Source organism: Pleurodeles waltl, chromosome 1_1, assembly GCF_031143425.1.
Source record: "Pleurodeles waltl isolate 20211129_DDA chromosome 1_1, aPleWal1.hap1.20221129, whole genome shotgun sequence".
Classification (NCBI taxonomy): Eukaryota; Metazoa; Chordata; class Amphibia; order Caudata; family Salamandridae; genus Pleurodeles; species Pleurodeles waltl.
The window spans coordinates 983,212,393-983,225,989 of record NC_090436.1 but is presented as its reverse complement, the minus strand read 5'-3'; the positions used below and the strand labels follow the sequence as shown (position 1 = coordinate 983,225,989).

The 13,597-nt window shown below is 44.6% G+C and overlaps 1 protein-coding gene across 1 annotated transcript in view; it reads left to right on the top strand.

Annotated features, from left to right (window-relative positions):
• Positions 1–13,597, top strand: part of LOC138290716 (ovochymase-2-like) — a 559,559-nt gene that overhangs the window by 403,617 nt on the left and 142,345 nt on the right. Inside the window, exon 21 of the mRNA XM_069230265.1 lies at positions 5,150–5,262. Within this exon, the coding sequence (XP_069086366.1) occupies positions 5,150–5,262 (113 nt within the window). The remainder of the gene's footprint in view (positions 1–5,149; positions 5,263–13,597) is intronic.

The following is a 13,597-nucleotide window of genomic DNA, read 5'->3' as shown; positions in this document are numbered from 1 at the left end:
GTTTTTTTATGGGTACAACAAGAACCTAACTATAATGTCCATGTAACCTTTTTTCAGTATTTTTTTTTTAACGTGAAGTAATATATAATTACCATACATTAGTACAATCACGCATCTCATGGCCTTCAGCTGTGCAGAGTAGGGGTGGTGGCATGGCCTGCAGGCAACTCCCTGCTCCCCGCATGCACCCAACCACACACCGCGTACAGTCTTCGGCCATACCAGCAGGTTTTGGTGCGTGAGTGGGGGTATTTTTTTTCATTGGGTTTGGGATCTGCAGATCCCTCGCGGATTTACACTGGGGGTCACACTGAGCACCAAGGTGGATCCATGGATCAGCTATAAAAAATGGGTAGTTTTTCCCATTAGGGGTCCCTCAGAGACCCCTCCATGTGTCCTAAGGGGTCAGGATACCTGTATCCTGACCCCTTATGGCAGTTTTTCATTTTCCACCCCCGCTGCCCCCACTCTCCCCGCCCGATGTGAGAAGAAAAGGGCAGCTGCAACTTTCTTCTCAGGTTACATCCAGTTAGTCAAGGCCTTGCTTTTGACCCGGATCAGCGGATCCAGTGTGAGTGGATCCACGAAGGATCTGGGTCCCTAGATATCTATATTTCTTTTTCCTTTAATAACTCCAAGACTTATCACAAAAAGCACTCTTTCTGGACCAAGATATAGCTTTCTGCCAAATTTGATGTAATTCCACTCAGTGGAAATTACATGGGGAAAACGCATTTGGCCCGACCCTGTTTTTCTCAGCCCCCACTTTATAAATCACTCCAAAACTTCACACACAGCAGCTAAAGTGACTTGTAAAATAGTTTGAAAATGTTGTGAAAATTCATGAAACGGTGCCTGAGTTATAGGTGCTTTTCCTAAAGAATATAAAATATGGTTGATTAAGTATGGGTACAAGCAATATCTAAAATTAATGGTGTGGTATGCACAGTTAGATGTGACATCTGGTTGCTATGGTTTCCCTAAATATACATTGCTTTCCTGCAAACTTTAAACACATTGAAGTTAACCAGCGATCTCTTTGGGCAACTCATATATATGCTGTGCTTCTCCAAATGTTTTTTCTGTCACTCTTTCTCAGCGGGGGGAGCAGAATGTTGCAGGTCAGTAATTCTTTCCCACTAGATCTTATTTTTACTTCTAAGCTTCTTCTCGAGGTGTACGTTACCAATATCTCAAATTTGCTATACGTCATCTTGTTTCTGTGTTGTACCCAGCAACACATAGATTTATTGTGTCCTATACTTTCATACTGTCAGGTTTCATTGAGCCCTTGGCTGTTCCAGATCATATGAAAATAAAACCTCCTTCTCCACATTGTGGAGATTTAGCCTGGGTAGTACTTCTTTATTCATTTGGACGTAATATAGGGTCTGATTTAGATGTTGGCGGTAAGGGTCCAACCGTAGGTTTTCCAAATGAAAACCCATCGACCACAATCATGGTCCGCCCGCCATATTTAGATGTTGGCAGTCCCACAGACTTTAACCTGCCTGAGTCCTGCCGACTCCGCCAAAGATTCCCATCCGCTGTGACAGCGCCATAGGAAACTGTGTCAGACGGTGGGACTCTAGCTACAATTACCGCCTAGCAGATTTGGATGTGCCATAATGCCAAGTAAAAAGTGGCGGTCCGACCGCCACTTTTTTCTTGACACATTGGGAGGGAAAGGGGTGAAAACTCACCTTTTCTCTTGATTCCACTTCTGTTTGTGGCTGGATACGACTGGACAGGATCCTCTGTCGCTGCTGTCATAAGTCGCTGGAGAAAACAGGACCCCCTCCCCCATTGCTGGACATGAAGGTAGGCAACCCATATTGTCTGTGTATGTGGGGGGGTCACTGCACAAGGGCACAGGACCACTAAAGACATATACATGTCACAGTATGTTTTTTTTAGTTATTGTGACATGCATATGTCGGGGACACAAGTGGGTCAGACGTGGGTGGGGACACATTGGGATACATTACACACATCACACACATACACATTGGTCATTATGGTGCCAGTATTCATTGACAAATGAATGCTGGCACCACAATGAGGTATATTCACACCTCTCAACTTTGTCCATGTGTGCACATTGCCAGGGGACCTGTACCTGTCATGTTGTGCTGCAAGTTGTGTGTGTGGGTCAGTACGTGTATGTGTTGTGTGCAATACAATTGGCTGGGTGAGGTGAATGGAGCTGGAGTGGGTGATGTGGTTGTGTCAGTATGTGTGCCACTTGCATATGGTGCGGACGTTGTGTTTGTTGTGTTATGTGTTGCTGCATGCCACATTCAGGTGTATGCTGTGTGGCGGTCATTGTTGTGCTGTGTGTAGTTGTGCTTGTGTGTGTTTGTGAAGATAAGTGTGTAGTTGTCATGGCTGTGTCATGCGTGGGTGCAGTGCCACTACTCTGTATATGTTGTGTGATGGATGTACATCAATGTGTGTTTTCAGCATGTATGCGTTGTGTTGTGGTGGAATGACAATGGATAATGGTGTGCATGTGGTGTGCTGTGTTGGTTGTGATGCAGGGGGAGGCAGATGTGAAGAGTATAGTGTGTGTGTTTGACTTACCTGTATTCCACAGCCACAGGCATTGGCCAATTTCCATTGAGTCCAGCGATGTCCTCCCTCTGTCAGCAAACCGCCGGCAGGATACTGATTGTCCAACTGTAACATTTAAATAGGGCAGGCAGAACACTATCAACTTGACGGACTTCTTGGGTCCGCTGCCAACGCGGCTCTGCGGGACGACTGCTAAGATCCAAATCAGGCCCATATTTGTTGATGTAGTTGAAATGTATTAACTGGAATTGAGCATTTCTAGAGATGCTCAGGGCATTTCTTAATACTCATGCCCGTTCCTCATCGGTAAAGGTTTGTTAATGTCCATCACCATTTTGTCTCTTAGGTAATCTAGTGAACATTTGGTCTGGTCAGGATGCATATGGAATAGAAGGGTCACTGCCTCTGTTTGTCCAGTAAATGTGCAGTGTGTTCGTAGACCCTTAAATACCAGTGGTTCATTTAGCCTTGTCTTCCACTCTTTCTGGATTGTCACTCTGACCACCAAATGTAATAGGAAATCATATTTAGTAATCCCAGACCAGATCTGGGAAGTTTGTGATAGTCCCTCTCTTGTATACTTCTCCAACTGTTGCCATGTGTTTTTCCACCCATGTCTGTAGCTCTCTCCAGGCGCTTATATGTTGCAGGGCCATTAGACCTATAACTGTAAATCAGGGGCACAAGGCATGCAGGTATCGGTTTTTTCAAGCTTTGATTCCATTAGTATTCAAATACCAGGGGCAGCCTGTCTTTCCTTCTTGAGTAGCGCTCTGATTAAGCCTTTTAGTGCTGGTGTTTCTGTGCTGTGTGGCATTATTCAATTGGTTGCCAACCCACCTCTTTCCACCACTGTAGCTGGGCTTCGAGATAATGTAGCTCAAAATTAGATACTACTAGGTGACCTTCACCAATGGGGCGTTGAGGTTTGGTTAAGGCCGCTCTGCGCCTGCACTTATTCCACATCAAATCCAGTAGAATGAAGTCTATATCTTGGAACCTTTCCCCTCGGGATTCATTACCCCTCTGGATTGTAATATTGTAAATGAATGTAAAGTATACTATAGTGCCATAACGTTTGATAGGGCTAGTGTTCATGATCTTGAGAGCAGCAGCGTCCTCCAAGAAGCCAGGTCCCCCCCAGTGCAGCGATTACCGCCTTGATGTTACCATCTATGTAGTCCGCCTATGTGTGATTGATTTGTGTTCCCAAGTGTTATATAAGAAGTGATTCCCATTTCAGCCTGTAGTCAATATTGGGTAACTCACTCTGCACCATGGTAAGCAGCAGACATATTTCAGTTCAGCTTTAGGCAACATACTTCTCCCGACCATCTTAGCGCCATTAGATCCCTTATAATGTCAAAAGTGTAGGAGGCAGATGGACACACCAATCCATTGCTACCTGGGTTTAGGTTTGAAGGTCTACATAGGGTAAGGGTCAGGTTTGTGTTCTTGATAATAGCTAATATGTAGCTCGCACTCCACTTTCTTGTAAATAGTCCAAGGAGACAATTAATAATTTTCTATAAAGTCAACATTCGTAAACACAGAACCTGCGAGAAAAGCATGGCGTTTTACTTTTTCTTTAAAAAACATATGCTACTGACAGGCATGCTGACCCATAGACCTCTCCGTGCTGCACCTGTGCCGGTCACGAGGCTCTCGGAATTTACATTTTCGCTACATAATAAGGCACGTGGAGCCGGAGTGTAACGCAGGCTCTGTGGCGCATGGGGGCCTAAACCTTTCAGGGACTGTCAACCCTTCAAGGGGCCCTCGTTCACCCGAAGACCATTTAATATATGTGAGATATGGGAGTCACGGGGAACCCTTTTATAGTCTCCAGCTGGCCCCATTATTTTCCTTTAAAGAGGAGGGGAATGCCTCTTTCATGCCCTCTTCTCTTTACAAATCAGAAAGGAGTGCAAAATCCATTATATTTTTTCGGACTCGCAAAAAAGGTTTTGTACATTGTGAAAGAGTGTTTTATGGCCTCAAAGACCGGTGCACAGAGTTTGCGACCATAAAAATCATTATGACATGAAGCCCAAAAAGGTTCGGGTGAAGTTAGCACCATAGACTTCTTTCCATGTAAGTCGGTGATAGACCGTTACTTTTCAATGTGTAGTCATCTAATCCATACTAGACTTCAGAGTCAGTTGTAGCATGGGTCTTCTGCTTGAAATTTGCCTTATATTTTTAGACACATGGTGCAATCAGACTGTACTATATAAAGGCTTAAACAAGCAACATTCAGAACTGTAGTACTTTGCTGCGTTCCATGCAGTCTTTGGGTTCTGACCTATGATAAGATGTTCTTTGAATTCACTGTGGTGGTTGCTGCTGGTTCTCTGTGTTGGTGGTCACTATCCCCAGGTGCGCGTCTCATTGGTAAAACAAATGTTTTATCTGTACATGAATCTTTACAGTGACGACGTGGATGGAATCTGCACTGCCTGTTCTTTAGATTTCTGTGTTGGTAGCCTCTCCACCAGACGTAGGCTGCACCCTCACATTAAAGTATGTATTTTTACCTGAATCTCATCTCTGTACCTTGAATCTTTCTTTGCAGATTGGCCAACAAGCTGCGGGTCTCCGGCAATCACACCAAAATCTCTGCAAGTTAGAATAGCAAATGGCGAAGAAGCTACCCCTCATTCATGGCCTTGGCAAGTCTCTGTGCAAGTAAGTAACACCCCTAGGTGTATGCTCTGCAGAAGTGAAATATACCTAGATATGGAAATATGTGTTTGAGCTAGTGGCATCATGCGCATTTTTCTTGGTCCTAACCAGGGTTATATTATGTTATAGTTTTGTATAAAGGGCCATCATAGTGGAACGTGCTGGGCCTGATTACCAAAGAAAATGTATCTGGAGAAAAATGATCCGTGGGCAAAGATGTGCCTGTGAGAAAATTGCACGTTTTTTACTAACTGACAAATCCTTATACGAGTCCAGATGCAAACTGCTTATAGCACAAGATATTGACAACAGTATTAGCCTATCAGCAATAATTTCAGAAAATTTAAGAAATAAACTAGCAATTAAGTTCCCGCTAGCTGGCTCGATTGACAGAAAAAGGGTCTCAAGGCGCTGAAGAGGGGAAGGGGCAGAGGTTGGGGGTGAGGGGGAAAGGTGCTGCTATTGCTCGAACAGCAAGGTCTTGAGAAGTTTCCTGAAGGTAAGGAGGTCAATGGCCTGGCGCAGGTGGGTGGGAAGAGTGTTCCACGTTTTGGCGGCAAGGTGCAAGAATGATATACCGCCGGTTGTAGTTCTGAAGACGCGTGGGACGGTTGCGAGGGCGAGGTCGGCGGAGCGGAGATGCCGGGTCAGGGTGTAGAAGGAGAGTCGTCTGTTGAGGTATTCTGGTCCGGTGTTGTGCAGTGCTTTATGAACGTGGGTGAGGAGTTTGAAGGTGATTTTCTTGTTGACTGGGAGCCAGTGCAGGTTTTTCAGGTGGTCTGTGATGTGGCAGTGGTGGGGGATGTCCAGGATGAGGCGTGCAGAGGCGTTCTGGATGTGTTGCAGCCTCTTCTGGAGTTTGGCCATGGTTCCTGCGTAGAGGGCTTTGCCGTAGTCCAGTTTGCTGCTTACAAGGGCTTGGGTGACTGTTTTTCTGGTTTCGGTGGGTATCCATTTGTAGATCTTTCGGAGCATGCGGAGGGTGTTGAAGCAGGAGGAGGGGATGGTGTTGACTTGCTGGGTCATGGATAGTGAGGGGTCCAAGATGAATCCTAGGTTTCGTACGTGGTCGGTGGGAGTCGGAGCAGTTCTGAGAGTGGCAGGCCACCAGGAGTCATCCCATGCGGAGGGGATGGAGCTGAAGATAAGGACTTCCGTCTTGTCGGAATTGAGTTTGAGGCAGCTGCTCTTCATCCATTAGGGGATGGCCTAATTCCTTCATGGAGGTACGTCTTGGCGGAGTCCTTGGTGAGAGAGAGGATCAGCTGGGTGTCGTCGGAGTATGAGATTATGTTGAGGTTGTGGGATCGGGCGATGTTAGCGAGCGGGGTCATGTAGACGCTGAAGAGGGTCGGGCTGAGGGACGAACCCTGGGGCACGCCGCAGATGATTTTGGTGGCCTCCGAGCAGAATGGAGGGAGGCGGACACTCTTGTTTCTGCCGGTGGGAAAGGAGGTGACCCAGTCCAGGGTTCTGTCGTGGATTCCAGCATTGCTGAGGCGTGAGCGTAGGGTGTGGTGGCAGACGGTGTCGAACGCAGCCGAGCGGTCCAGGAGGATGAGGGCCACCGTTTTGCCGCTGTCCAGTATGGTTCTGATGTTATTGGTGGTGGCGACGAGGGCGGTTTCGGTGCTGTGGTTGCTGCGGAATCCGGACTGGGAAGGGTCCAGGGTGCGGTTCTCCTCTAGGAAGCAGGTTAGTTGTCTGTTGACAGCCTTCTTATTGACTTTTGCCGGGAAGGGGAGCAGAGAGATAAGCTGGACCATCAGGCATACAGTCATAAAATGACTTAGTATACAGACGTATAGTTGGCAAAGTAAATTACTATCTCACCTAGGAGACTCAAGCAAGGATTCTGACATGACAAATCTCCTATGCCCACATTTTGTCAGAAGGGGTAGCCAGCATCAAAATGCTTGCCTACTGTGGTAATCTGTGAGATGGATTCAATGCAACAAAATACCTATCTGTGGGCTTTAGTACATAGTAATAACGATCTATACTTAAATACCTAATGCCTTTAACATATGCTTTTCACAATCAATATGTCAGGCCTACTGCCTTCATTATCACTTTTCATTGTAAATAGGGCTTCCGGTTTTATGGTATTTGGTTTTTTAACATTTCCATCTGTTTTTATCCATATTTACTTTTTGCTATCTTTTTCTGTATTTATCCATTTTTATTTTGTGCTCACTGTATATATGAAGCTGCACTCTGTATTTTTCCATATTTATTTAACTGATAAATGTATACTCGCATTTGAGAGTCTAAAAGGTTTCAGCAGTATACAATGGCAATAGCATTATCTGAAACCAATCGCATTGTAGAAGAGCCTAAATAACTGTAGATCTGCACTTAATTAAGCTTAATTAGGAAATCTATTGTCTTTTTTCATCACCCCTACTCTCAAAGTTTATATCTACAGACCTGGCACTCATGACTGAAAGTAGAAAAAATCATCGAAAGAAGGCCTATTTTCTGTATTTTTCTGTATTTAAAATTAAATACAGGAAAATACATAGTTTTCTGTCTGTATTTATCTGTAAATTCAGTACAAACGGAAAACTGTGAGCCTTAATTATAAACAATCAAGCATATAACCTTTATTATTGGGTTGTCACCATAAGCAACTTCAGACCTACTTGTTGGTTCATAAGCCTTCCTACAAGGCAACCCTCAGGTATACTATAATAGAATTACAACTGTGTACAAAATACAGTTGTCAAACAGTACAAATTCCCTACTAATTTTACATAATAAGGATTGACATGGTGCAAATTGTTTATCCCCATTGTTTGTTCAGGTGGGTCACCAGCACCAAAACCCCTGCCTTCTACAGTAATCTGTGAGATTCCATGTAACTAAATGCCTATCTATAAGCTCTAGCACAGTGTATTAACAAACCACCATTAAAATCTATTTGCCTTTAACACATACATTTTAAAATAGGTAAGGCCTACTTGCTTTGTCATAACTTTTCATTATAAACAGATCACACCTACAGAATATGATAAAACTTTTCCTAGTGATCTGATAAGGCCTCTAGCCTTTAACAATGGCTTGACACTATATATAACCCAGGCATATAAGCTCCCAACCATTAGACGTACAGTTATATAATTATAAATATGTACAATATTACAGTAGGCAAAACAAAATACAGCCCCTCTCAACAGGACCGAACAAAAATTATCACAGTGAAATTCTACTCCCAGGGTTTGTCAGAGTGGGTAACCAATACAATAACCCTTGCTTATGATGGTTAATTATGAGATTACATTTAACCAAATAGCTTTCAACAGCCTGTAACATAATATGACAACAATTCACTGTTAGAGGTTTACTGGCTTTACCATATGCTTTTCACAATGAATAGGCCAGGGCTACTGCCTTCATAACAAGCAGAACAGACCTTTAGCATCAGGCATAGACGTTTGCTATACATCAATCAAGCCTATGGCTTTTATCATTGGCTTGTTACCATGACTAACTCAGTCTACTGTACTGAGCATACAATTTCCCTCAAGGCAACCATTAGACTCATGGTTTATGAAGGGGAGATAATCAACACCAAAACCCTTGCCTACTAAGGAAATCAGTGAGATTCCATGTAACTATTTTGTAGAACAAAAAAATCTATCTGTAGGCTTTAATTCAAAGTAACACCAATTCACTTTTAAATGCCCATTGCCTCTCACATATGCTTTTCACAATCAATATGTTAGGCCTACTGCATTTATCATAACTTTTCATAATAAACAATCAGGCCTATAGCCTTTATCATTGGCTTATCATCATAACCAACTGAAGCCCACTGTACTGAGTGTAAGCTTTGCACAAGGCAACCATCATCTCGCAAACAGTAATAAAAGTACCAATGTGTACAAAATTACAGTTGGCAAAGCAAACTACTACCTCTCTTAAGAAAGCCTAATAATGGTTATTACAGTGCATATCTTCTATTCCCATAGTTTGTTCAGGTTGATCACCGACACCAAAACCCATGGCTGCTACAGTAATATGTGATTTTCTATGTAACAAATCACCTGCTTACAGGCTTTCGCACTGTGTAACAATAATCCATCCTTAATAGCCTAATGTCTTCAACACATTTTTCACAATAAGAAGATCAGGTTTACTGGCTTTGTCACAATGTTTCATAATAAACTAATAAAACCTATGAAATCTCTCATGCTTTTCCTGAAGACCTTATAAAGCTTTTAACCTTTAACATTGGCTTTACAGTTTACCCAACACCAGCCTACTCAAATAAACATAAACTGGCAATCACCATGCATGCAGTTATAAAATTAGAAATATCAAAAATCATCACAGTGAACCCCACCTGGGTTTGACAGATTGGGAGGCCAAAATCAACACCCTTGCCTACTTTGGTAATTTTTGACATTCCATGCAACAAAATATCTATCTGTAGGCCTCAATATAGATTAATAACAATTCACACCTAAATGCCTATCGACGTTGCCATACAATTTTCACTGTAAAATATGTCAGGTCTTGTGCCTTCATCATCACATTTCATAATAAACAGATCAGGCCTATCAATAACCATGATCACTATCTTGCCAACATAACCAACTCATTTCTGTTGCATCAACTATAATCTTTGTCACAAGACAAAAAGTGCAAACAATGAAGGCTTTTTAGTGAAAGCACACAAATTCAGTGCAATCAATTCTAGTACTTAGGGAGACCAACATGTGAGTGAAGCCTAATCTACTCTCTCTGTAGGACTCTGAAAGCTCTTTTATGTTGATCACATATGGCCGGTTGACAATTGCAGCCAGACCTAAAAATCCATGTAGGTTAATGACTGCCCTCCTCCAAACTGGGCAGTAGCCAGAGAAACACATAAATGACCTACTTATCTAGCACACCTTAATAGCATTACAGTGTAACGAATCTTCAAAGCTACAGACAGACTCCGCAGTGCGTTCTAATATAGGATTTATTTATATCTTCAATAAATACAGATGAGGATACATGGTCCTGCTTCCTCGCATGGCTATCCTGAACTGCATAGTTCAAAAACCTACATTTTAAACATTAAGGGGCTTATTTACCAGCCCCTTAAGCCGCTGTTGGGAAAAATTGACGCACCTGCAGTGCAAAGGGCTTAAAAATAAGCCCCTAAATAATCTAGGGCCAGATGTAGGAAGCAAACGAATTGTGAGTCAGAAATAGTGACTCCTTGCGAATTGCTATTTCCGACTCGCAAAACGGGATGCAGGCAAAAATCGCAAAACCAAATTGCGATTCGGTGCAGAGTCGCACCGCAATTTGCGATCTCGCAATTTGCAAAATCGATATATGCGAGATCGCAATTTGCGAGGTTGCAAATTGCACAAGGGTGTGGTCCGGAATAACAAATTGCGACTGGCTCACAAATTGCACGCAGGTGCAAATAAAATAGGTGAAAACACACTTCCTGGTTCTGAGTGATGACATCAGAACCAGGAAGTACCCCCATGGAACAGGGAGGAGCCTACCCAGCACAAACAGCAGAGGCACACCCAGCTGAGAGGAGCAACTACAGCCCTGTCAGCTCAGGACAAGGAGACACCCACCGCTGGGAGGAAGAGGAAACTTACGTTTTCTGAAAAGGAGCTGGAGGTCCTAACTGAGGAGTGCTGCCTGCACCATGATGTCTTGTTTGGCAATGCATCAATGAGTGTCCCTGACACCCAAGAGAAGAAAATCTGGCAGGACATCCTTAGTAAGATCAATGCGATCGGAGTCAGCCATCGCACCATTGATGAGGTCCGCAAAAGGTGGTACGACCTCCTGTCCAGGACCAAGGAAAGGGTGGCAGAGCAGATGAGGGAGATGCATGGAACTGGAGGAGGACCATCAACAGTACCACCCCCTACAGCCATAGAGAGCATGGTGGAGACCACTCTGGAGCCGGAGGCTGTGATAGGAATTGGAGACCTGGACAGTTCTGCACCAGGAACATCCAAAAGTAAGTACCAAAAATCACTTATTTACACCACTCAATGCACCATGCACACAACCACAGTACACAAAAGGATGCATACTCCAGATATGCTCCATTCACATATTGCAACCTACAGAGCAATGCATTATGGGCAATGCAGTACAGTAGTCCAACTTTAGAGAAATATTTATTCTGATACACCAAGCATATCTGAGGCACTGACAGTGTATCCCCTGCGTCCCACAGGTCTCCCACAAGGACCCACCAACAACACTACTGTGCAGGGAGAAGAACCTGCCACCAACACAGCAGACGAGGCAGCCAGTGTAACTGCAGGGGAGTGCATGACTACACCACTCGTCCAACATGCACGAGAGACCACGAACGAGACAGATATTGATCTTGAGGCAGGCAACATGACACCGGGGCCACTGATGAGTGGTAGTTGGCCACATAGGTCAGCTGGGTCTGGGCCGAGACGGCAACATCCAACACAGTCAGCCAGTGAGGAGGATGTCACCGGTGAACAACTTCTAGGACTGGAGGCATCCTTACTGAGAAGTCACCGGCTGCAAAATAAACACATGCAGGTTATGAATAGGAACCTGCACAGACTGCAACAGACCCTCTCCCAGGGTTTTGCCAATGTGGACAACCAATTCACTGCCATGAACAACAACATGGCAAACCTCACAAGCTCCATCAATGACTTGGTCGGGGAAATGGTGGCAGATAGGGCCCATGCAAGGTGCAGAGAGCGCAACACTGCTGCCCTTTTGGATCGACTGAGTCAATCAATTGGGCGCCTTGCAACAACAACTACTTGCCTGTCAAGGCGCAGTGTAAAGCTGCAGGTAGAACTTGGCCATTTTGCTGGTGATGTGGCAAGGGGACTAGGGCTCATCAGCCATGCAGTGGACCTAATAGAGACCACCCAGGCAGCAAGGGGCATTGGCGATACCCCTCAGGATGGTGAGGACATCTCCAGCGTCAGCATTGTATCTACCTCAGATGCACGCATCCTGCAGAGTAGCAGTGCCCGCCAAGGATCAGGGGACCAATCAGGATTGGGCCATGGTGGCCGTAGTCGCAGGAGAGTGTGAGCTACCTATTCTGTGTTTTGACTGAGGCACATGATGTTAATGTGTCAGACATTACATTTTGCTTTTTTCGTGCAGTTGAGATGACAAAATTTCATCATTACATTCCTGACATTAAAGGGATTATTTGTTGTACTACACAACCTGGCTATGTGTGTCTTACATTTGTGAGTGTTGTCACGGTTGCCACATCCCTGCCAAAGTAGTGAGTTGCAATGTGGCCCCGTCTCTGTCTGCCCTCCATTGCGATGCTACCATCCCCAGGCTGTCGGTGTGGTAGCTCTTGCTCCTCATCCTCCGAATCTATGTCGTCGAGGGTGAGATATAGCCCACGTCTGGTGGCAATGTTGTGGAGGATGGCACATGTTGCAACGATCTTGCATGCAGTTTCGGGGGCATACTGGAGTGCCCCTCCACTTTTGTGCAGGCATCGGAAACGTGACTTCAACAAGCCAAAGGTCTTCTCAATGACAGCTCTGGTCCGCCGATGTCCTATGTTGTATTGCCTCTCATTCTGATTGCCAGGTGTTAGGTATGGGGTGAGTATTCATGGTGGCAGAGCATATGCACTGTCACCTGTGTGACAAAAGAGTCAAAATTAGCAGGGCATCACAGGGTTACGCAGTGACATGTATTTAAGGCATCAGAGTGTACTAGACAGTACCTAATAAATATCCTTCGCCAAACTCCCAACGTTCTGGGCGTTGGTGTATTCCACTGTGCCTGAATATGTATGCATCATGTGTACTCCCTGGATATTTTGCCACATTGTCAGTAATGACATTACGGGCATCACATACCACCTGGATGTTTAGTAAGTGGGTACATTTCCTATTGCGGAACACATATTCCAGATTTGCTGGTGGGCAAATTGGTATATGTGTCCCGTCCACACACCCTATTACATGGGGGATTTCTGTAGAAGTCCAACTTGGTGTTGTTAATTTCCACCTCATTCCTGGGAAGGTATGTATATCTGGACATGTGTGAGAGTATGGCATCTAGGCAGTATCTGAAACATCGTAAGAGGGCACTTTGGGACACCCCACCTGCAACAGCAATCACCCCCTGATAGCTACCCGAGGCCAAGAAGTGCAGTGAGCAGAGCACTTGCACATGTGTGGGGATCGAGCAGCCGCACATTGTCTGGCGTTCAAGCTGAGGTTTCAGCAGTTCAATGATCTCTAGGGTTACTGCGCTGCTCAGTCTGTATTTATCATAAATCTCGTCCTCAGTTTGTTGAAATAGTGTCTGCCTGGTTCGGTATATCCTCTCC